The sequence below is a fragment of the Ips typographus genome, linkage group LG3 (assembly GCF_016097725.1).
Source record: "Ips typographus isolate SLU linkage group LG3, UJ_Ityp_2.0, whole genome shotgun sequence".
Classification (NCBI taxonomy): Eukaryota; Metazoa; Arthropoda; class Insecta; order Coleoptera; family Curculionidae; genus Ips; species Ips typographus.
Genome location: NC_138424.1, coordinates 22,181,449 through 22,204,854, shown reverse-complemented (window position 1 = coordinate 22,204,854; position 23,406 = coordinate 22,181,449). Strand labels below are relative to the sequence as shown.

At 34.1% G+C, this 23,406-nt stretch overlaps 2 protein-coding genes across 5 annotated transcripts in view; one reads left to right on the top strand and one right to left on the bottom strand.

Annotated features, from left to right (window-relative positions):
• Positions 1 to 23,406, bottom strand: part of LOC145725916 (uncharacterized) — a 276,687-nt gene that overhangs the window by 34,723 nt on the left and 218,558 nt on the right. For all 4 annotated transcript variants that reach the window (XM_081974838.1, XM_081974837.1, XM_081974840.1 and 1 more), the window contains one exon: positions 188 to 342. In XM_081974838.1, the coding sequence (XP_081830964.1) occupies positions 188 to 342 (155 nt within the window). The remainder of the gene's footprint in view (positions 1 to 187; positions 343 to 23,406) is intronic.
• Positions 21,169 to 22,244, top strand: UK114 (reactive intermediate imine deaminase A homolog UK114). The gene is made up of 3 exons (XM_081974847.1): positions 21,169 to 21,455; positions 21,514 to 21,743; positions 22,026 to 22,244. The coding sequence occupies exons 1-3, from the start codon at positions 21,295 to 21,297 to the stop codon at positions 22,148 to 22,150; spliced, it is 516 nt and encodes a 171-aa protein (XP_081830973.1). The 5' UTR covers positions 21,169 to 21,294; the 3' UTR covers positions 22,151 to 22,244.

Sequence of the window (23,406 nt, the reverse complement as noted above, 5' to 3'; positions counted from 1 at the left end):
TAAAACTCTATGAACAATGCATTACGCGATAATCTGCATCTAATATACTCTGATAAAGGAATAAATGTAAACAAAATCAATTTTTCCCAGCATTAGAGCGATAGTTTGAGGCCGATCTTAAAACTGTGCGTAAATAGCTATTTACACTGAGGTGTCGTAGGTAAAAGCGTATTATTATAATACTTACTGTATACTTTGAGTTGGTCTAAAGGCGGTACGGTCATCACTTTTTGAATCTGATTGGTTTTTCCATTTCGTGTCGATGAGGTCATCAGTCGTTGACGTTTTAGGGGCGGCACAATACGAGCAGGTCCAACTGGAAAGGCCGTAGAAGCGTAGTAACTGAAACAATAAAAATAATTTAAGTTCAATACTGTCAATATTTAAGTGTGGTAATTGCCGTTTGCAAACTTTGCATCGGCAATTTTCATTAACGTCCTAGTAGTAACTCGCGGACAAAACTTTTAAAATATTCATCGGAATATTTCTTAAAGAACAATAAAAGTTTAATGTCTCATTTGGCCCATTCACGTCAACTTTCGACCGAGTCTGATCAGTTTTGGATGTAAATTGATCATTGAGGTTTTTATTAGTTCGACGGCGGCTTTCTCGAAATAGCCAATTACGTGTTTGGAAAGTCATTTTATTTTGCTTGTTTTTCGGTGCATGGACGCCGTACAATACAAATTTACAATCGATAATTGTTGCTTGTGCAACGGACAAGCTGTACGGGGTCCGGAACGGCCATTAATGATGTGGCACAAATCTTATACGAGCCCTGTTTTATCATAGTGTCAACGACAGTTGTCGTCGACAATATTCTCCCCGTAATGTCGTTTTCTTTGCTAGCAGTGTTGCAGTTTGATGTCATTTAATTTTTTTAAACAATTCAATTTTTTACATGTTTCAGTTTGTCTTTGGGGAATTGTTGTTCTAAAAACAGGGTTAGCCACCCAAACCGTTCATTTAAAAAGATTATTAGGATCCAATATTAATTGAAATTTTGAAATTAAAAGAAATTTGATGAGTGCTATGTTTGTGCAATCCATCAGCTTGTATCTGTTAAGAATAAGATACAAAGTCTGAATGGGACTTTTCAGAACATCTTACATTCAGACTTGTGACCCTAAAGAAACAGCTTTCATGCATTTTATGGTTATTTCTCTACAAAAGTGCAACTTTTTGTCAAATAACCATTAAATTCATTCAAGCTGTTTATAGGGCAAGAACCTTCATGCAGGATTTTCTGCAATTTTATATACAGTGTGGAACAGCCAAATGGAATAAATTCGATAACGAATAAATGAGAGCGTGTTGGGAAAAACGCTTGGACACGTCGATTTGTATTTTTAGATGCGCATTTATTAAAAAAATAAAAACTATATAGGGTGTGTCATGTGACAGTGGCCGATACCAACTTTCTTATTTTAAATACAATAAAAAAAAAATAAAAAAATAAATACCCCCTGTATATTATTAGTTTTTTGGATTCTTCAGAAAATTCTAAACATAATTCATGTACAATGTCCCATACCTATCTTCAACTGTTTCGGAAATATTAAGTGTTTTCAGATGTATTACAACAATTAACATTAAAAAAATAAAATTATTTTATTTCACAAATTCGCTACATTACACTCAATACTTATTTTCACGAACATTTTGAACATCTCTTACATTGAAATTAATGTTTTTTTGTTTTTTTTTACATTATTTGTGAAATAAAATAATTTTATTTTTTTAATGTTAATTGTTGTAATACATCTGAAAACACTTAATATTTCCGAAACAGTTGAAAATAGGTATGGAACATTGTACATGAATTATGTCTAGAATTTTCTAAAGAATCCAAAAAACTAATAATATACAGGGGGTTGTATTTAAAATAAGAAAGTTGGTATCGGCCACTGTCACATGACACACCCTATATAATTTTTATTTTTTTTAATAAATGCGCATCTAAAAATACAAATCGACATGTCCAAGCGTTTTTCCCAACACGCTCTCATTTATTCGTTATCGAATTTATTCCATTTGGCTGTTCCACACTGTATATTATACTATTGATCATTTATAGGTCAATGATCAGGTTTTTGCAAAATTTTAGTCAAATATGTCGTTAGAGGTCAATTACCATTTAGCATCGAATGGAAATGGGAAGTGTGAAGCTATAGTACAAATAGAAGTGGATCCGTTTCGCCTTCTGGTCTAAATTTAAATTTATAGGAAGCTGTAGATAAAACGGAATTATAGAAAGAGGCGGCAAAGCGACAGGTCTCTGTATTAGATTCCAGGAAAGAATTGCCGGTTGACACCTTATTTGCACTTCATCTCGATTCCATTTGAATTTCCGATATAGTCGGGAGAGACAATGAGGAAATTGACGATGAATGAATTGAAACGAATGAATGGAGTGTACAAGAAGCGAAGCAAAAGCCATTAAATGTTTTGAAAAAGGAAACTTCAATCTCGCACAGAGAAACTCACGCGTTCCCGGTAGTTCGAGCCATTTCTTTGCTGGCGGAACTCTTTTCATTTAGAGGAATCCAAATCGGCTAACATCGACTTAAGAAACCGTTTATTCTGTTTACCGGAGACTTTTAACGCGGAATCCAATTACTTTTCGGCTTCTCCGGAGACTTTTTGATGCACTTTTACAATCTTTTGATAGACATTTTTGTCGGGTCTTACGTGCAACGAAAGCTACAACGTTTTTACGTAGATGTTTTCCCGACCTAAGCCTGATGCATAAATTCTTGTCGTGATTGTATGAGTTTTAATAAATTTAAAAGTAATTATTCATACTTTGTCATTGCAACTTTTTCTCATCTAAAACATACCAACCTTAGCTATGCCAATTTCCTCTTTTCAATCAACATCCTAATGGCCTTCAGTTATTATACAGTCACAAGGTAAAAATTTTGAACTTCTGGACTAAATTCACTTTGGTCGACCGAATAAATTAAGATTATCTTTTATCGGATTTTGTTTGCCAAGTATGCCTGTTTTCCGGTTGGTTCGTATCGAATACAGTATTTGAATAAATGGCAACTTTTCCGAAACGCGGTAAAGGTAATTTCGCCCTTTGTTGCGAATAAACCTTGATACAGAAACAACGTGTTTTAGTATATTAAATTAGACCTGACATGAACGTCTGGAAAACGTGACATTTTACTTGAATTTATATATTTGTTGTTCCTCAGCAAATCTAATAATTCAAAGACACGAGATTAGGAAATTTATCATAATATTTTCATATGTACGAAAACAGTTTCGTATTAAATTGATTGAAGAACAAAAGTAATACGAGTTGAAGATGAATAAGAAGATGTTGTCAGTTGTCAGGTTATTTTTAAGCAAATGTGGCATGTTTTCTCTGATGGCAAATGTTCCAGTTTATGTTTACAAAATTGAATACTATATATAATAATATAGGGTGTTCCCTAATGACATGCCATGGAGATTGATGTTTATTTTCTTAATCGTCTTACTTATTTTCTTAATCAAATTACAGTTTGAGATTATGACTCTCGTCAATTTGATTTTGAATTATAGTTGTCTTTTAACCTTGGTTCTTGTCGGTGGCCTTTCTTTCATTCCAGCTTGCTTTAGTGATGGATAAATTGCACGTAAATATTTTCCTTTACTATGAAAATTTGACCGTTAAATTACTAGTGAATTACTGGTAAATTACAAATACTGTATTTCCGTCAGTTCAAATTTTGACACCGCTTTTCTTCCTGGCTGTACCAAATTTAATAGTTTTTTCAGATTGTTGGATAAGAAATTTAATGCGGATGTTAAAAATATGTTTAACACGTTAAGCGCCACAGTGGTTTCTTGTAAAACGTCGCTCTGGGCCAAGATGTTTTTTTGGTGGAATTTTATTTCTACTGACCATATTAATACATATTTGCAATGTTTTCTTTTTAACCTTTTGATTTGGTATAATTATTGCAAAAAAATATCTGCGGTCCTTAGGGACCGCAATGGCCCAGTAATATAAATTTCTTGTGCCGGGCCATAGTGGTCCGTATTTGCGGTCCAGACAAGTCGAAACAGGAAATCAATAATAGTACCATCTCCATTACTGACTTTCGCCAAAATGTGGTAGAGCAACTATTATTTGGTTTCGATGAGAATCAAACTAAATCAATAGCCGGATCTAGTTCCAGAAGCGATTCAAAAAAAAGAAAAGTAAATAAACATGAATTTAGAAGAAAAGATGGAGTGGCTCACAAAGTCCGAAAATATTGCCGGGGGTGTTACTCAAAAGTAAAAACCGGTAATATGGAAAGGAATAAGGTTCCAAAGGTAACCACCTACTGTGAAGATTGCGATGGAAAACCTCATTACTGCCTCGAGTGTTTTGCTAATTTCCACAATTGATTTGTTTATTTTGTAAATATTTTAAAATACATATTTTTGCATTATTTACCTTTTTAAATGTGTACCTAATGTAACAAAAATCATATCAGTATAAAATATGTTGTCGGACCGCTAGTACACGGATACTCTGCTTACATAGGACCGCATCATTCAAGTTATTATGGTTACTTATATGATTCAAATGTCGAACTGGTGTCAACTGAAATGAAATCCCAGTTATGCGCATCGCTTCGTCCAAGCCATTGCGAGCCCGTAACCACATCAAACAAACAGTAAAAGCGGTCCCCTGGCCCCAAGAACAATACAAATTTAAAGAGCAACTGCGGTCCCTAGGGACTACACTGGCCCTGTGAAGAAGTAACCGATGAGGTCCCTAGGGACCGCTGTGGCGCTTAACGTGTTAACAGTAATTTTTCCACTTCAACTGGGTTTTACAGGCGACGATTTTGTCCATGACTGTCCTTTCAATCTGTATTTCTGGTAGTTCAAACTTTGACATCGCTTTTCTCATTGATTACCAAATTTTTTAGTATTTCCGCAGGTTTTATTACATAGGAATTTTAATGAAAATTCTAAAAATGTACTTAAAACAGTTATTTTCTCACCCCAAGTGGGTTTTATAGGCGATTTTGTCTCTGACTGAAAATGTTCCTAAAGCGGTCATTTTCTCACTCCAAGTAGGTTTGACAAGCATTTCTTTTCTCAGACTGTCAAGGTGTGCTTAAAATTTGAAAAAATCAAGGTTTAGAAAAGTTTTCTTGCAGTATTCGATACAAAACAGGTTTCTGAGATTTATGACAGGTATTTTGACAGTGGTCACGTGATTGCCTATATTGAGTAATTTAACTGTGATCATTGTGGCCGATCACAAGGCAATTACTTAATACGAGTACATGGGCTGTTCCTAGATTTGGGAACGGCATTTGTACTTTCTAACTAGATGTCATCAGATGTTGCATAACTGTGGCGGTCACTATGCCTTTCTCTGACCACCTGGGGCCAACCTTGTTTACCTAAAGTTCCACGGCACGACAGACTTTGATTTAGTGACATGTTCAGCAACCGTTTTGGCAATTGTTATTGTTTAACTATTATTGATAGTTTCACACGTTAACCAGAAGCTATTCCAATTAAGAACATCACAGCGAACACTGTTATCACTAGTTTTTACACTCATGGGATTTCACGTTTTGGAGCTCCTGTCATCATCACCACCGACCGAGGATCGCAATTTGAATCGCAAATTTTTACACTTTTAACCAATTTAATAGGTCCCAAGAGGATTCGAAAAACAGCTTACCACCCGGCTGCCAATGGAATGGTGGAACGTTGGCATCGTTCTCTGAAAGCCTCTATCATGTGCGATGGTAACAATGAATGGGTTGACGTTTTGCCCACCGTTCTTTCAGGACTCCAGGAACGTTTTGGCAATTGTTATTGTTGACTGTCGGTTAGAGACTTGAGCGTTCATCACCAATAGTCGCAAAGCTCTAGTTCACACCTTTGTATCCGTATATACGTTCATTTATTACTATTTAATAGAAGTATTCTTACATTTCTGCCTCCTTTTATTTGTGGACATTAATACCCACACAACAACTACTTAATATACAGGTGTAGTAAATCCAAAACCGACCATAGGAAAACCGTGTAACGGACAGAGAAACGTAGATAATTGCATGCGCGGGCCAAAGACAGAAAACGAAAAAAATATCAAGTAGGCCATATTTTCAGTGCGCTGTTGCCAAAATCCAATACCGTCGACAAAATTAATTTTGTTCTTTGATTATTCTGAAGCGAGTTGTGTCAGGGATTACTCAAATGTACAGGGTGATTGATTGAATTTTGACCACCCCCTTAACTTTCTTAATTTTGATTTTAGCAAAAAACGTTAAATACAAAACTAGTAGATATTTAGGTCTACTTTATTTTTAGATAAACAGTTATTATACAGGGTGTCCCAAATTTAAGTAACGATCCAAACTTATGTTTTTTTAAATACGATGACCAACTTTTTATCGGATATTTGAATTCTACGTCAAATTCTAGGCCTAATTGATGTAAAATGTCTGTATCGATATTCAACTGTTTCCGCAGCGGCGTCCTTGATTGATTGAATTTTGACCACCCCCTTAACTTCCTTAAAACTCTTTCAGGGGCAAGGGATTTGGCAAGAAATAATGGTCTTGAGTGGCAGAACATTTTTATTTATTATTTAGACAAAAAATGTAAAAAAACTTAAAAATACGTCATTCTATATTAAAAAAAAAAAAAACTTAAGAAACTTTTTTCAGTATTTTGGAAAAAAACTGATGGTATAAATAGCGTACCACTGCCCTGTCCTGTAATGAGTTTAACGGTTACTGTGCAAAACCTTGAAAACACGACTTTCTCTTCCCTAAGCAAAGGGGAACTTTACATATGGAGCACATCCAGTCTGTTCGAATTTGTTTCTTTGAAGTACTACAATTGGCACAACGGCGCCTTGTGGATCTTTCAGGCTGATGAGCACTTTCTGTGGTTCGTATTTCAACAGGCACATAGGGTTTGGACTTTTTGATAGCAACAACATTAGTACTTATTGCAGATCTTTTACGCTTCACCACAGTATCCGCCATAAGAAAACTCACAATTTCTCTTCTGAAATCTTTCATGGTAATTTTTTTCTAAATTTAGTTCTTTGTGAAGAATGAATGCGTTGACCACAGCAGCATCCAGTAAATAAAAAAAAATGCGATGCCACCATTTTTTAGATTTACGATCAATCTTGTAAACGTTAAGGTTCTGGTCAAACTTATCCACAAAATTCATGTTTTTATTATAGTCTATTAGTGCTGTAGGACAAGGAACTCCTTCTACCGAACCATCTCTGTTTTTCCGATCAACTTGACTCATTTCACCAGGATTGTGATAGTTTGAAAGCAGATAAACACTTCTCTTATCTCTCCATTTGAAAGCGATAATACGAGTATCGGATGTAAAAATCTGACAATCACCACGTTTCATCATTCTGTCCGGCTTGAAATTTGGAAGAAGTCTTCTGTTAGGATTAACCGTTCCACAAGCATGGATCCTTTTACTCTTCAAGTCCTCTAATAACTGCACAGAGTTAAAAAAATTGTCAAAAAAAACAAGGTGGTGTTTGCCTTCCATACCTTCCAACAAATTTTTTACCACCCTTGCACCCAAGTTTTTTTCTGCGTCGGCGTCGTTGATCTTTGATTTTTCCGTGTAAATTTCAAATTTTTGACAGTAGCCGTTTTTGTTGGCCATCATCCAAACTTTATATCCCCTTTTGATGGGTTTCTTTGGTAGGTACTGTTTCAAACTACTTCGTCCTTTAAATTTTATCATCGATTCATCTATAGATACTTCCCTTGATGGAGCCATACAATTTTTGAAATTGTTTGACAGTTCATGCAGCACTGGACGTAATTTGTATAATTTGTCGAAGTTGGGTTCCCCTTTTTTCGGCATTAGTATGTTATTATTCAAATGTAAATTAGACAAAATCCAACTAAATCGTTTGACTGACATAACTGAGCTGATGTAGGAATCATGAAAGTCTGGCGACGCGCTCCAGTAATCTCTATAACTGGGAAGTTTTTTCAAGCCCATGAGTATGTTTAGACCCAAAAAAACTTTTATTTCACTCAAAGATGTTACTTGAGGCTTTGTAGATGTTTGCTGGCAGTATAGGTTTGTTTGAAAAACTATGTGCTCCAAAAGATCGTCCGTAAAAAAAAGTTGAAAAATTTTTCCTGGTGTAGGAGAGTCCATACTTTTTACAGACTGGCTTATTCCAGATTCTGCAGTGAAGTTTCCTGGTTCTTCAGGCACTGTACTTTTAGACCAGTTCCGCTTATTTGATGCTTTTATTAGATTATGTTGAATTACGGATAGAGGGATGTTTTCTTCTGAATCCGATTCGCTGTCCGATTGTGAGATACTAATCATAGCGTTGACAACTTCTTCTTCCTCCTCAGATTGCTCGACCACTGATTCCGGATCTGAAGGTATTTCTTCTGCGTCAATGCCTTCCACTTCTTCCATTAATTCATTATAGGTCATATCCTTTAGTCTAAATGGTATAAATTCCATTTTATAATCTAGAAACAAATACCACATCAAGCGCACTGGTACAAAAATAATACCACAACACAATTTCTTTTTACAAAAAAATGAAACAAAAATTATAGAAACTGTCATAAACAATTTATTATAGATGCTCCAATAAAACAACTTTTGAGTAGTTTCAAAATAAAATTAAGTTTTACTTACACTTTAGAAGCCTTTCCGAACAAAATTACAAATCATGCGCATAACACAGACCACTTCTAAACACTGAGATGCGTCATAGCCGAAAAACAAGTCGTGACCTGTTGCAGAGGCGGGCGGTACGCTACACTCACAATTTAAGGAGCTGGTTCACAATTTAAACCGTTGATCGGTAAATTAAAAGTTTTAGATTAAGTGGTATACTTCTTGTACCATCGCCCTACCAAAGAAGATTTTTGTTGGGTACAAATTATGTACCCATGCCCCTAAAAGAGTTAATTTTGATTTTAGCAAAAAACGTTAAATACGAAACAAGAAGACATTTAGATCTCCTTAATTCTTAGATAAACAGTTATTATACAGGGTGTCCCAAATTGGAGTAACGAAACAAACTTATGTTTTTTTAAATACAAGACTAGTTTAGTCGGACTGCGACTGAACTTGGCTATATGAAATTCATTGCTGTCAAAGTGACGTTTCTGACTTGAACCTGGTTTTACGTTTGAACCACTGTTGTACAACTGGGCCTTAGCTGCACCATTTAGGCCCAGTGGTATGTACAACCTTTAAACCTGGTTCAAGTCAGAAATGTTACTTTAACTGAGCTAGTTGAGTGTTTGTACGCGTTTCTAAAAAGAGCTAGCTGACTGAACCAAAAGTTGTGCTTGTTAATTTGATTTTACTATTCCTCTTACCTTTTTCTGAATAAAATCTGATGCTCTAATCAACTTTTACGTGTAGCAAACAACAGAGAATAAAACAAGTTCGACGAATGTGAGCATTTTAACTTAGGTGCTTCGTTTACCACTTCTTACGTACCTACTCACTGTGACTGTATAACATTAACATTGTGAAAGTTGTTAGAAATTTGCATTGTAAAGATTAGTCAAAAACACGACTATTATTCTTTGATAGGACTTTCTGGAAAAGAAAAAAAAAGCGATGGTTTATTCAAAGTTCGTTCGCAAATAGAAATAATTCTCGGGTTTCCGAATACTTCCCGCCCGGTCATTTCCAAGTCAATTTGGAAATTCTGGAAGCAAAGCGTCGGAAATTCAATTAAGTTTAATGTTTGATCCGGAGCCGCGATGTAAAAAAGCCGAGGGGAGAGTGCGGGCCCACCCCAAGTCTTGAATAATATCGTCCCGTAATGGATTTCGAATTAAGTGATGCGTCTCATAGGACCGATTCCTTGCGTTTTATTTGCATTTTTATGGGCGGCAGCGTCGGCGAAATAGACGAAAATATGCTTCAATTTGGCTTCGGAGGTGCGAGCAGAAACGACGTAATAAGGTTATATTTGCAAAACTTCGGGGGGGAAATGAGTTAAAAATAACATAAAGGTGCGCGAAATTTATCGGTTTCGTGTTGCATACAAGAAAATTCCCTACGCCTCTCTCTAATATGGAGAAGTGGTATTTTTACGTTGCCGGGAAACTCAAAGGACTGGTAGGACTAACCGCCACTGGCCTATTCAATTTAATTAGTAACTAAAAGAATACAGAAAATTAACCTTTTTACGATTACATTGACCAGTTAATATGTATTACAGTGTACATTACGAGAAAAAAATGTAAAACAAGTCACACAAAATTCTTGAGTCTTCTAGATAATTGTAACACAAACCCAATCAAACATAAACAACCACTATCTTTTGGTAATTTTACAATCTTTAAATCTCTTAAATTATTTTTCAAATCAAACCCTAGTTCTTTTGATTAATTTTCAAATTGTACCGGATGATCCAATAAGAGAGGACGTCGGCTGTATTTCATAAACTATCTACAGAAAAAATGTTTAAATCAGAAAAGTTACTTCAGAAAAATCGTCGGTGCACACTCCGTAAAGCCATTTGATAGTGTGTCACGTGACACCGTTTCGTTTTTTAAATATGTTAATCAGATGACACATTGTCAAATTACGAACGTGGAATTATTTCTGAACATGGTAATGCGCCAGCACGAATTTAAAAATTTGTAAATAACATACGTCAGTGACATCAAATTTCCATCTCGCTCAATTCACACGTAATAGAAAAGGAACGACAATTATTACGTCACAGCCACTAGCTTTGGAATGGACTTTACATAAAGGTAACATTTAACTTGTATTTAACAAGAAGGGACAGCCGACATAATCCCTTTGATGTTGAGGTGATGTTTTTCGATGACTTCGGTTTGCTTTTGGTAAGAAACATGTTGCAGGTTGTCTCTTTATTTTATTTTGAAATAAAAATTGTATCCAATTTTCAGTCTAGTCTTCTAAAATAATTTTTTCTAATTATTACTTTTTTGAGTAAAAATGTTTTAAGTTTGCTTCTTAATAAGTAGAAATTAATCCTTATTAACTAATAATAAGTTTAAACTGATGATTGAAAATAGTTACGTGACCGTTTGCACCTTATAAGGAGTCACGTGATTATCAAAATATCCGTTCAAACTGAAAACTAAAAAAAAACGGTCACGTGACCTTAAAAATAAATTTGATGATTTAGAAGCGTTACACCACTATACTGCCGTCCTAAGCAAAAACACCGCAAGTGCAAAAAAATCAAAAATGAAATAATGGCGGGAATATGTTGCGAGGACCCTAAATTACCTCTGTACGTAGAAAAAACCTCGTATTTGCTTCTTAATATATTTTTAAATGGCAAAATGGGTTCCTAGCTTCTACACAATTTTAGGCCATTCCTTAGCAACAACACCGCTTCGGACCGCCTGCTAAGGAAAAAGCCCGCATCTAGATACTTGTAGATGCGAGTTTATTCCTAAGCAACGCGTGTATGCGGTGATTTACCTAAGTAATTTGGCGGTTCTTTTAGTCACAAGTTGACAAACCGTTGATGCGTAAACACGTGTTTTTATTTGTGGATTAAATCTGTTTTATTTTTACAGTATCAATAGTGCAATAAGATTGTGTAATAATAAATTATATCATACTAAGGTAAGTTTTAAGGTAAGTAGCCCTAACTGTATTATATTAGTTTGACTTCCTGGCTATTTGGGCTTACGTCTCAATCAATTCACAAAAAATGGTTAGTTGGGATGGCAGATTTGTCACCGAAAGGTTAACAAAGGGTTTTTTTGACCTAGCCCAAGTCAGTGGTTTCAAGTTGGAACGACTGGGTTAATGTTGTTTTCAACTGTTCATAGTTGAAAATAGTGCGAAATTCTACCATCCCAACCAACCATTTTTTGTGAAAAGATTGAGACGTAAGCCCAAATAGCCAGGAAGTCAAATGAGTAACTCGTCTCAAAATACATATAGAACATATCTACAACAATTCTATTATGTATTTTAATAATTACTTTTATATTGTGAATAATCTAGATAATGTCGAAGAGAACCAAACTTATGTTGAAAATGGTACAAGACATGGAAGGTAATGATGAAACTGAAGTTACGTCACTGCAGAATGTTACTTATTCGTCGATTGTCTCGGAAATGCCATATGAAGCACCAAACACTTTGAGCGATAGTCAGTTTGAAAAACTGGAGGATTTTCCTATTTATACCGAAGACGGAATACAACTTTCTGATGAAACTAGACTGGAACAGTTAAATTCTAATATCATGATACAAGAAGACCTGCTGATACGCTCCCAAATTGTGGACGTTCCTTCAACAAGTAGAAAAACCATTGATGCCATCACAAAAAATGAATTTGTTTTACTAGACTAAAAAATAATGTAAAACAAAATGCATAAAATTTCCATTATTCCACTTTAAAAAGTCAGCAGGTTATTAAATTTTGCTTTCGTTCCTAAGTAACAACACCGCATATGCATATTTTAAGTACTTGCGGTGTTTTTGCTACGCATTTTCAACCATAACTGGTGTTCCCATTCCTAGTATTTGCAGATTTAGGTAGAAAAATCAAAGAAAAATTATCTCTGTCATCAGTGTTTTGTTTTTGATAACATAATTAAAATGTACCACAAAAACTGTCCCCCGGTTATCATTAGGAACAGTTTAGGAAACGCTTAAACTTTAAATATCAATTTATTCAAAATGTCACTTAATGTAGATGCGATGCTTTTACTTAGGACGGCAGTATAGTTTCACTGTAAAAGAAAACATCAGTTAAAACTGAAAAACGGTCACGTGACTCTTCAAACAACATTCACGTGACATTATCAATTCCATTTTTAATCTGAAAAGAGTCACGTGACCTTCGGGAACCGTTTGAACTTTCAAATTAAACTTGATGATGATAGCTTGAACTGAAAGAGTCCCATGATTTTAAAAACATCAGTCCAAACTTAAAATCTATCACGTGACATTAAGGATGACTAAAAATAGTCACGTGATTCAATGTATCAGTTTAGAACTAAAAAAAAAACGGTCACGTGACCTGTAAATTTTATCCTAAAACTCTAGTTGATTTAATCAAGTATTTTTAATTTGACATACACGGATATATTTAATAAGTTTTGAGTTAATACGTAAAAAGTTGAGTAAACTCATATTCCCTCGACCGTCTCTCTATAGTTCACCATTAAAAGACAAGGATTGCAGTGGCGAAACTAACTCGAGCAAAGTTTTCCCTTTAGCAGTAGAGACTGTTTTCATATTTTGCCACTTTCGGAGCTGAACTCCTTCAGGCAAACACTTTTAAAACAATTAATCACGCTCGCACTGCAACAAACTACAAACTTTTCCAACACGTTCCCTTTCTAAGTGGGGACGACGACGTCGAAAGCGGAATGAGGACGATGGAGAGAAAAACACACTACGAAATAATGCATAGAGCGAGCTCGGGTTCTGCACGATTTGGTAATGGCAGCAGGAATAGTGTTGTTAGCGAACAATTCCGTTTTGCTGTGAAAATTATTCGTTGAATTCGGCTTTTGAATAAGGTCACGGAGAACTTAATGCCGAACCGGTTGCAACCTGGATTCTAATCCACACACATCCCAATTATTTCGGCCGTTTCGCATTCCGGACTGTTTAGTTGAGATATTAGTATTGCAGTTCTGGCTTTTGACCTGTTTGAACCACAACAATGCTGATGTAAAATCTTTTAAAGATGCTGATGCAAATCCTGCTCTTGTTGTGCACAACGTCAAGAGAAAATCATTCACTTAAGGGTAAATATAGAACTCAACCACACCAAGAAACTGCGCATATTCGAAATTTCAAACCTTTTCCAATAGAAAAACGAGAAAATTTTCATTAATGGAAATTTGGACAGCCCATAAAACGGATACGATGAAATAAAGTGCAGCAAACAACGGCCTCACTGGTGCAAAATCAGATGCAAATCGTGCAGGTATTTTCATTTCCTCTTTCGAACTAGGCGCCCGCCATTGCAGGACTGCGTAAATAAAAGATCATTGTTTGCAGTGTCAAGGGAGGTGGCGACATTCCGCCGATCAAACTTTTGATTCTCGTTCGATGACGCATTTATGACAAAACGTAATTTATGGGACTTGTTCACTGAAATTCCATAGAGAGTATGACATCCGTGTCCAAAATTGATGATTATTATCGATACCGACATAACAAAAGTGACTTTTTCCTCTTCCGACCAAAGAAAGTTGTAAAAGTACTCATTGACTCGCCCTGTACAGGGTTAGACAACCAAACCAAACCAAAAATAGCTATTTACCTAACAAGTGCGGTAGGTGGTACTTTTCCTCATGAGACTGCTATTCGGGCAAGCAGTTAAAGGGAAAAAATAGATAATAGGATAATAGAACCTCTTCCGTAATTGCTCCTTTTGCTTTATCCCTTTTTTTCTCTATTTGTTGAATCCACTAATTCCTCCTCGTATACACTTTTACTTTTCGCTGTTAGCAGACAAAGTTGCTTCTTGAGCTTCTTGCTATATCCTGCTCAAGCAACTTTAAAATGAGAGTATATGGATTACTGCAGCAAGTAGATATTTTCTGATGAGTGGAATAAGAAAAATACTAAATAAGAAGCGCAAAACTAATTTCCCGCTTCAGCAGGAATAAAGAGATTCTCAGTCATTTTTTGATGATGCTGATTTTGTAAACTCTATCGGTCGCTTGTTGACAAATAAACAAACGCTTATTTTCATGCAACTTTTGTCACTTTATAGGTTTATGGAGAGGATTTTCAAAGTTCAAAATAGACATTTACACGTTACAACTGTCAAAAAGCAACTCATAAAACTGTAAAATGCAATTAATATAAACTGTAACTGTTTACACTGGTTTCATGCAACTTTTGTCATTTTATATGTTCATGGAAAAGATTTGGACAGTTCCCAAGTTTATGATGGATTAAAATATTTTCAAAATAGTCAGATACAAGTCACAACTGTCAAAAAGCAACTCATAAAACTATAAAATGAATGAAAATTTAATATGAACTGTAACTGTTTACACTGGTATCATGCAATTTTTGTCACTTTATAGGTTTATGGAGAGGATTTTGTCAGTTTTCAAGTTTATGATAGATTGAAATATATTTTAAACAGACATTTACACGTCACAACTGTCAACAAGCCACTCATGAAACTATAAAATGCATTTAATATAAGCTGTAACTGCTTGCACTGGTTTCATACAAGTCATATCGTTTCATAGGTTCATGGAGAGGATTTTGACACTTTCCAAGTTTATGACAAATTAAAATATGTTCAAAATAGTCAAATAAACGTTACAACTGACAAAACGCAACTCATGAAACTACAAAATGCAATTAATGTGAACTGTAACTGTTTACACTGGTTTCATGCAACTTTTGTCACTATAGGTTTATGGAGAGTATTTTGCCAGTTTCCAGGTATATGACAGATTGAAATATGTTCAAAATAGACATTTACACGTTACAAGTTACAACTGTCAAAAAGCAACTCATCAAACTATAAAATGCATATAATATGAACTGTAACTGTTTACACTGGTTTCATGAAACTTTTGTCATTTTATATGTTCATGGAAAAAAATTGGACAGTTCCCGAGTTTATGACGGATTAAAATATTTTGAAAATAGTCAGATACAAGTCACAACTGTCAAAAAGCAACTCATAAAACTATAAAATGCAATTAATATGAACTGTAACTGTTTACACTGGTATCATTCAACTTTTGTCACTTTATAGGTTTATGGAGAGAATTTTGTCAGTTTTCAAGTTTATGACAGATTAAAATATGTTCAAAATAGTCAAATAAACGTCACAACTGACAAAAAGCAACTCATGAAACTACAAAATGCCATGAATGTGAACTGTAACTGTTTACACTGGTTTCATGCAACTTTTGTCACTTTATAGGTTTATGGAGAAGATTTTGACAGTTTCCAAATACATGACAGATTGAAATATGTTCAAAATAGACATTTATACGTTACAACTGTCAAAAAGCAACTCATGAAACTATAAAATGCAATTAATGTGAACTGTAACTGTTTACACTGGTTTCATGCAACTTTTGTCATTTTATAGGTTTATGGAGAAGATTTTGACAGTTTCCAAATACATGACAGATTGAAATATGTTCAAAATAGACATTTATACGTTACAACTGTCAAAAAGCAACTCATGAAACTATAAAATGCAATTAATGTGAACTGTAACTGTTTACACTGGTTTGATGCAACTTTCGTCACTTTATAGGTTTATGGAGAGTATTTTGCCAGTTTCCAGGTATATGACAGATTGAAATATGTTCAAAATAGACATTTACACGTTACAAGTTACAACTGCCAAAAAGCAAATCATGAAACTACAAAATGCAATTAATGTGAACTGTAACTGTTTACACTGGTTTCATGCAACTTTTGTCACTTTATAGGTTTATGGAGAAGATTTTGACAGTTTCCAAATACATGACAGATTGAAATATGTTCAAAATAGACATTTATACGTTACAACTGTCAAAAAGCAACTCATGAAACTATAAAATGCAATTAATGTGAACTGTAACTGTTTACACTGGTTTGATGCAACTTTTGTCACTTTATAGGTTTATGGAGAGGATTTTTCCAGTTTCCAGGTATATGACAGATTGAAATATGATCAAAATAGACATTTACACGTTACAAGTTACAACTGCCAAAAAGAAAATCATGAAACTACAAAATGCAATTAATGTGAACTGTAACTGTTTACACTGGTTTCATGCAACTTTTGTCATTTTATATGTTCATGGAAAAGATTTGGACAGTTCCCAAGTTTATGATGGATTAAAATATTTTCAAAATAGTCAGATACAAGTCACAACTGTCAAAAAGCAACTCATAAAACTATAAAATGAATGAAAATTTAATATGAACTGTAACTGTTTACACTGGTATCATGCAATTTTTGTCACTTTATAGGTTTATGGAGAGGATTTTGTCAGTTTTCAAGTTTATGACAGATTGAAATATATTTTAAACAGACATTCACACGTCACAACTGTCAACAAGCCACTGATGAAACTATAAAATGCATTTAATATAAGCTGTAACTGCTTGCACTGGTTTCATACAAGTCTTATCGTTTCATAGGTTCATGGAGAGGATTTTGACACTTTCCAAGTTTATGACAAATTAAAATATGTTTAAAATAGTCAAATAAACGTTACAACTGACAAAACGCAACTCATGAAACTACAAAATGCAATTAATGTGAACTGTAACTGTTTACACTGGTTTCATGCAACTTTTGTCACTATAGGTTTATGGAGAGTATTTTGCCAGTTTCCAGGTATATGACAGATTGAAATATGTTCAAAATAGACATTTACACGTTACAAGTTACAACTGCCAAAAAGCAAATCATGAAACTACAAAATGCAATTAATGTGAACTGTAACTGTTTACACTGGTTTCATGCAACTTTTGTCACTTTATAGGTTTATGGAGAAGATTTTGACAGTTTCCAAATACATGACAGATTGAAATATGTTCAAAATAGACATTTATACGTTACAACTGTCAAAAAGCAACTCATGAAACTATAAAATGCAATTAATGTGAACTGTAACTGTTTACACTGGTTTGATGCAACTTTTGTCACTTTATAGGTTTATGGAGAGGATTTTTCCAGTTTCCAGGTATATGACAGATTGAAATATGATCAAAATAGACATTTACACGTTACAAGTTACAACTGCCAAAAAGAAAATCATGAAACTACAAAATGCAATTAATGTGAACTGTAACTGTTTACACTGGTTTCATGCAACTTTTATCATTTTATAGGTTTATGGAGAAGATTTTGACAGTTTCCAGATATATGACAGATTAAAATGTGTTCAAAATAGACATTTATACGTTACAACTGTCAAAAAGCAACTCATGAAACTATAAAATGCAATTAATGTGAACTGTAACTGTTTACACTGGTTTGATGCAACTTTTGTCACTTTATAGGTTTATGGAGAGGATTTTTCCAGTTTCCAGGTATATGACAGATTGAAATATGATCAAAATAGACATTTACACGTTACAAGTTACAACTGCCAAAAAGCAAATCATGAAACTACAAAATGCAATTAATGTGAACTGTAACTGTTTACACTGGTTTCATGCAACTTTTGTCATTTTATAGGTTTATGGAGAAGATTTTGACAGTTTCCAGATATATGACAGATTAAAATATGTTCAAAATAGACATTTATACGTTACAACTGTCAAAAAGCAACTCATGAAACTATAAAATGCAATTAATGTGAACTGTAACTGTTTACACTGGTTTCATGCAACTTTTGTCATTTTATAGGTTTATGGAGAAGATTTTGACAGTTTCCAGGTATATGACAGATTGAAATGTGATCAAAATAGACATTTACACGTTACAAGTTACAACTGCCAAAAAGCAAATCATGAAACTACAAAATGCAATTAATGTGAACTGTAACTGTTTACACTGGTTTCATGCAACTTTTGTCATTTTATAGGTTTATGGAGAAGATTTTGACAGTTTCCAGATATATGACAGATTAAAATGTGTTCAAAATAGACATTTATACGTTACAACTGTCAAAAAGCAACTCATGAAACTATAAAATGCAATTAATGTGAACTGTAACTGTTTACACTGGTTTGATGCAACTTTTGTCACTTTATAGGTTTATGGAGAGGATTTTTCCAGTTTCCAGGTATATGACAGATTGAAATATGATCAAAATAGACATTTACACGTTACAAGTTACAACTGCCAAAAAGCAAATCATGAAACTACAAAATGCAATTAATGTGAACTGTAACTGTTTACACTGGTTTCATGCAACTTTTGTCATTTTATAGGTTTATGGAGAAGATTTTGACAGTTTCCAGATATATGACAGATTAAAATGTGTTCAAAATAGACATTTATACGTTACAACTGTCAAAAAGCAACTCATGAAACTATAAAATGCAATTAATGTGAACTGTAACTGTTTACACTGGTTTCATGCAACTTTTGTCATTTTATAGGTTTATGGAGAAGATTTTGACAGTTTCCAAATACATGACAGATTGAAATATGTTCAAAATAGACATTTATACGTTACAACTGTCAAAAAGCAACTCATGAAACTATAAAATGCAATTAATGTGAACTGTAACTGTTTACACTGGTTTGATGCAACTTTTGTCACTTTATAGGTTTATGGAGAGGATTTTTCCAGTTTCCAGGTATATGACAGATTGAAATGTGATCAAAATAGACATTTACACGTTACAAGTTCCAACTGCCGAAAAGCAAATCATGAAACTACAAAATGCAATTAATGTGAACTGTAACTGTTTACACTGGTTTGATGCAACTTTTGTCACTTTATAGGTTTATGGAGAGGATTTTTCCAGTTTCCAGGTATATGACAGATTGAAATATGATCAAAATAGACATTTACACGTTACAAGTTACAACTGCCAAAAAGCAAATCATGAAACTACAAAATGCAATTAATGTGAACTGTAACTGTTTACACTGGTTTCATGCAACTTTTGTCATTTTATAGGTTTATGGAGAAGATTTTGACAGTTTCCAGATATATGACAGATTAAAATATGTTCAAAATAGACATTTATACGTTACAACTGTCAAAAAGCAACTCATGAAACTATAAAATGCAATTAATGTGAACTGTAACTGTTTACACTGGTTTCATGCAACTTTTGTCATTTTATAGGTTTATGGAGAAGATTTTGACAGTTTCCAAATACATGACAGATTGAAATATGTTCAAAATAGACATTTATACGTTACAACTGTCAAAAAGCAACTCATGAAACTATAAAATGCAATTAATGTGAACTGTAACTGTTTACACTGGTTTCATGCAACTTTTGTCATTTTATAGGTTTATGGAGAAGATTTTGACAGTTTCCAAATACATGACAGATTGAAATATGTTCAAAATAGACATTTATACGTTACAACTGTCAAAAAGCAACTCATGAAACTATAAAATGCAATTAATGTGAACTGTAACTGATTACACTGGTTTGATGCAACTTTTGTCACTTTATAGGTTTATGAAGAGGATTTTTCCAGTTTCCAGGTATATGACAGATTGAAATATGATCAAAATAGACATTTACACGTTACAAGTTACAACTGCCAAAAAGCAAATCATGAAACTACAAAATGCAATTAATGTGAACTGTAACTGTTTACACTGGTTTCATGCAACTTTTGTCATTTTATAGGTTTATGGAGAAGATTTTGACAGTTTCCAGATATATGACAGATTAAAATATGTTCAAAATAGACATTTATACGTTACAACTGTCAAAAAGCAACTCATGAAACTATAAAATGTGTTTAATATGAACTGTACCTGGTACACTGGTTTCAGGCAACGTTTGTCACTTTATAGGGATCGTATTGCTTCAGCGCAAATGAAAGTATGCACAGCATGTTATTTATACAGCAAGTGACTTAAACCATATTTTATTCATGAAAAGAACAATTTTTCGAATGAATAAACAGGTTTAAGTCACGTGTTTTATACAATATTGTGACATTGATGTTTGTGGGTTTACATCTGTAAATAGGCAAATGTCATTCAGACTGATTTAAAAAAATGTTTTTCTAATTTTGGCATATAAAGTGACACTTTTCAAAACTGATTAGAGTGACAAAACTAGTTACGAAAAGTATCACTTTATGTAACTAGTTATGAAAAGTTCATTTCATCACTCCCTGTTTTTATGCATTTCCGTAGAAACATATGGGCGACATCCATCATAACATGTCGTTGTCACTGTTTATACAAGGTGCTATGAAAGTGAATATTTGTGTTAAATCACTTTAAAAGATGGTTTTCACAGCTTTTTGGTCAAAATTAGAAAAAATTATATATGCAACACGTTTAGAAAATGTCTTATTGTGTAACTCATTCAAATTGTAGGACCTCGCTGCGCTCGCCCTACAAACATTCATTCGTTACACAAAATCGAACTTTTCGTAACTGGTTACATAAATAGCTATTAAACCTCTAGTGAATAAAGAATTGTTTAAATCGTTGAATAATTGACTAATAATAGGACGACTGATAAACAGAGAGTGGTAAGGTCACAGTTCGTTAGCATTCAATACTGATTAACCAGTCTGTTGCAATAGTAATTATTACTTGAGCAGTCGGTTTATCAAAATTAAGTATTAATTTCATGGTCTAGACGAGATATACGTTTTGGCAGTAGTGCTTGTTTCGTGTTGTGACACTAGACTGAAGTTGAATGACATTGCGACACTTTTACAGATATTTCTATAACTTTAACAACGCTACAACACTTGACAGTAAACTTTGTGCTTTTGCGTCCCTTTTTAGAAGAAACATGACATTGACCAGGAAAATAATCAACACGAACAACGCCCCAAGACCGATAGCCCCCTACAAGTATGTAAGTTTTACCTAAATTAAATACCGGAAACCAATTCAAAGATTACGACCGTAGCCAAGGAGTTATCCTAGAGTCAACCTTATACGTGTCAGGTTGTCTGGGACTGGACAAAGATACGATGAAACTAGTCGAAGGGGACGTAAGTTGCGAAACCAGACAAGCTCTAAGGAATTTAGGATTTATTCTGCAAGCCGCTGAATCTTCTTACGATAAAGTGATCAAAACCACAATTTATATGAGCGACATGAACGATTTCACTGCCATCAATGAGGTATACAAAGAATGTGAGTATGTCTACAATTTTCTTTGCAACCGAACGAAAATCGCCAGCCATAAATCACAAAAAAGCGGCAGTAAAATTTTAATTAAATAATAAAAGTAAGAGAGAGCCCTCAAGATGAATTTACGTCCCTTTAAAAAGCTATTAGCACCCTGTCGTCTTTTTTTTACTGGCCCCTCGACGCACTTTCCCTCAAAAATTAGACTTTTCCCACTCTTCAAGTTCATTAATTTATCTTTGCGCTTTTTTACGCTGCTACTGATGTTTTGGGGATTTCTGTTTGCAGTTTTTACGAAAGATTACCCGGCCAGATCAGCGGTGCAAGTTGCAAAACTGCCTCTGAACGCCAAAGTTGAAATAGAAGTTGTGGCCGCGGTGGGAACTGTTAAAACAATATGCTGTAAACATTAATTACGATTTGTGTAAGCACTGCTTTTTTTAAGGTTATGATATTGTATAAGTTTTTATATCTAACGCACAATACATTAAAAATTATTAAACAAGAGTGTTAATTTGCTTTTTTATTTATAGTCTATGATGTAATTCGTGGGTTAACACACATCACAAACTATATCAAGTGACACACAGGGGGAGAAAGACAGAAAACGAAAAAAATATCAAGTAAGCCATATTTTTAGCGCGCTGTTGCCAAACGCCGTAAGTATTCAATACCCTCGACAAACTTACTTCCGGCGTTTGGCAACAGCGCGCTAAAAATATGGCCTACGTGATATTTTTTTCGTTATCTGTCTTTCTCCCGCGCATGCAATTACCTACGTTTCTCTGTCCGTTACACGGTTTTCCTATGGTCGCTTTTGGATTTTTACCACACCTGTATACAAGGTGATTATATTTTACTCAATAGTTAACCCCGTTAATTTTGATCAAGGGTAAATTAGCAAAGTTGAAGTACTTTTCGTAAATCGCTAACAAACTGATGTCAAAATTGACACTGTTAATCACTTGTCAAATTTTTTACTCATGTTTTGAATATTTCACTCTGTGTAGTTTATTTGCTCAATAGCAGGAACTCTTTTTTATGATTTCAAATATATGCATATTATTGAGGATATGTTTTAGGAAATTCAACGAGAATTCCAAAAATGTACTTAAAACAGTCATTTTCATACTCCAAGTGAGTTTTACAGGCGATTTTGTCTTTGACTGTCCTTTCACCCTGTGTTTCTGACAGTTTCAAGTTTGACATCATTTTTCTTACTAAGTGTACCAAATTTTGAAGTGTTTTGTTAGGTTATTGGATAGGAAACTTATTAAGGATTCCAAAATTGTACTTAAAACAGGAATATTCATACTCCAGTGAGTTTTACAAGTGATTTTGTCTTTGACTGTCTTTTCAAACCGTGTTTCTCGCAGTTCCAACTTTGACGCCGTTTTTCTCACTGAGTGTACCAAATTTTAAAGTGTTTTTTTAGGTTATTTGATAGGAAACTTATCAAGGATTTCAAAATTGTGCTTAAAATAGTCATTTTCATTCTCCAAGTGAGTTTTACAGGCCAATTTATCTTTGACTGTCCTTTCAAACTGTTTTTCTGACAGTTCCAACTTTGACGCCGCTTTTCTCACTGAGTATACCAAATTTTGTAGTGTTTTTTTTTGGTTATTGGATAGGAAACTTATTAAAGATTCCAAAATTGTTCTTAAAACAG

Coding starts and splice junctions, on each gene's coding strand:
- UK114 (XM_081974847.1), top strand. CDS start 21,295: ATGACATTGCGACACTTTTACAGATATTTCTATAACTTTAACAACGCT. Junction 21,456..21,513: donor AGACCGATAGCCCCCTACAA/GTATGTAAGTTT, acceptor TTACGACCGTAG/CCAAGGAGTTATCCTAGAGT. Junction 21,744..22,025: donor CAATGAGGTATACAAAGAAT/GTGAGTATGTCT, acceptor TTCTGTTTGCAG/TTTTTACGAAAGATTACCCG.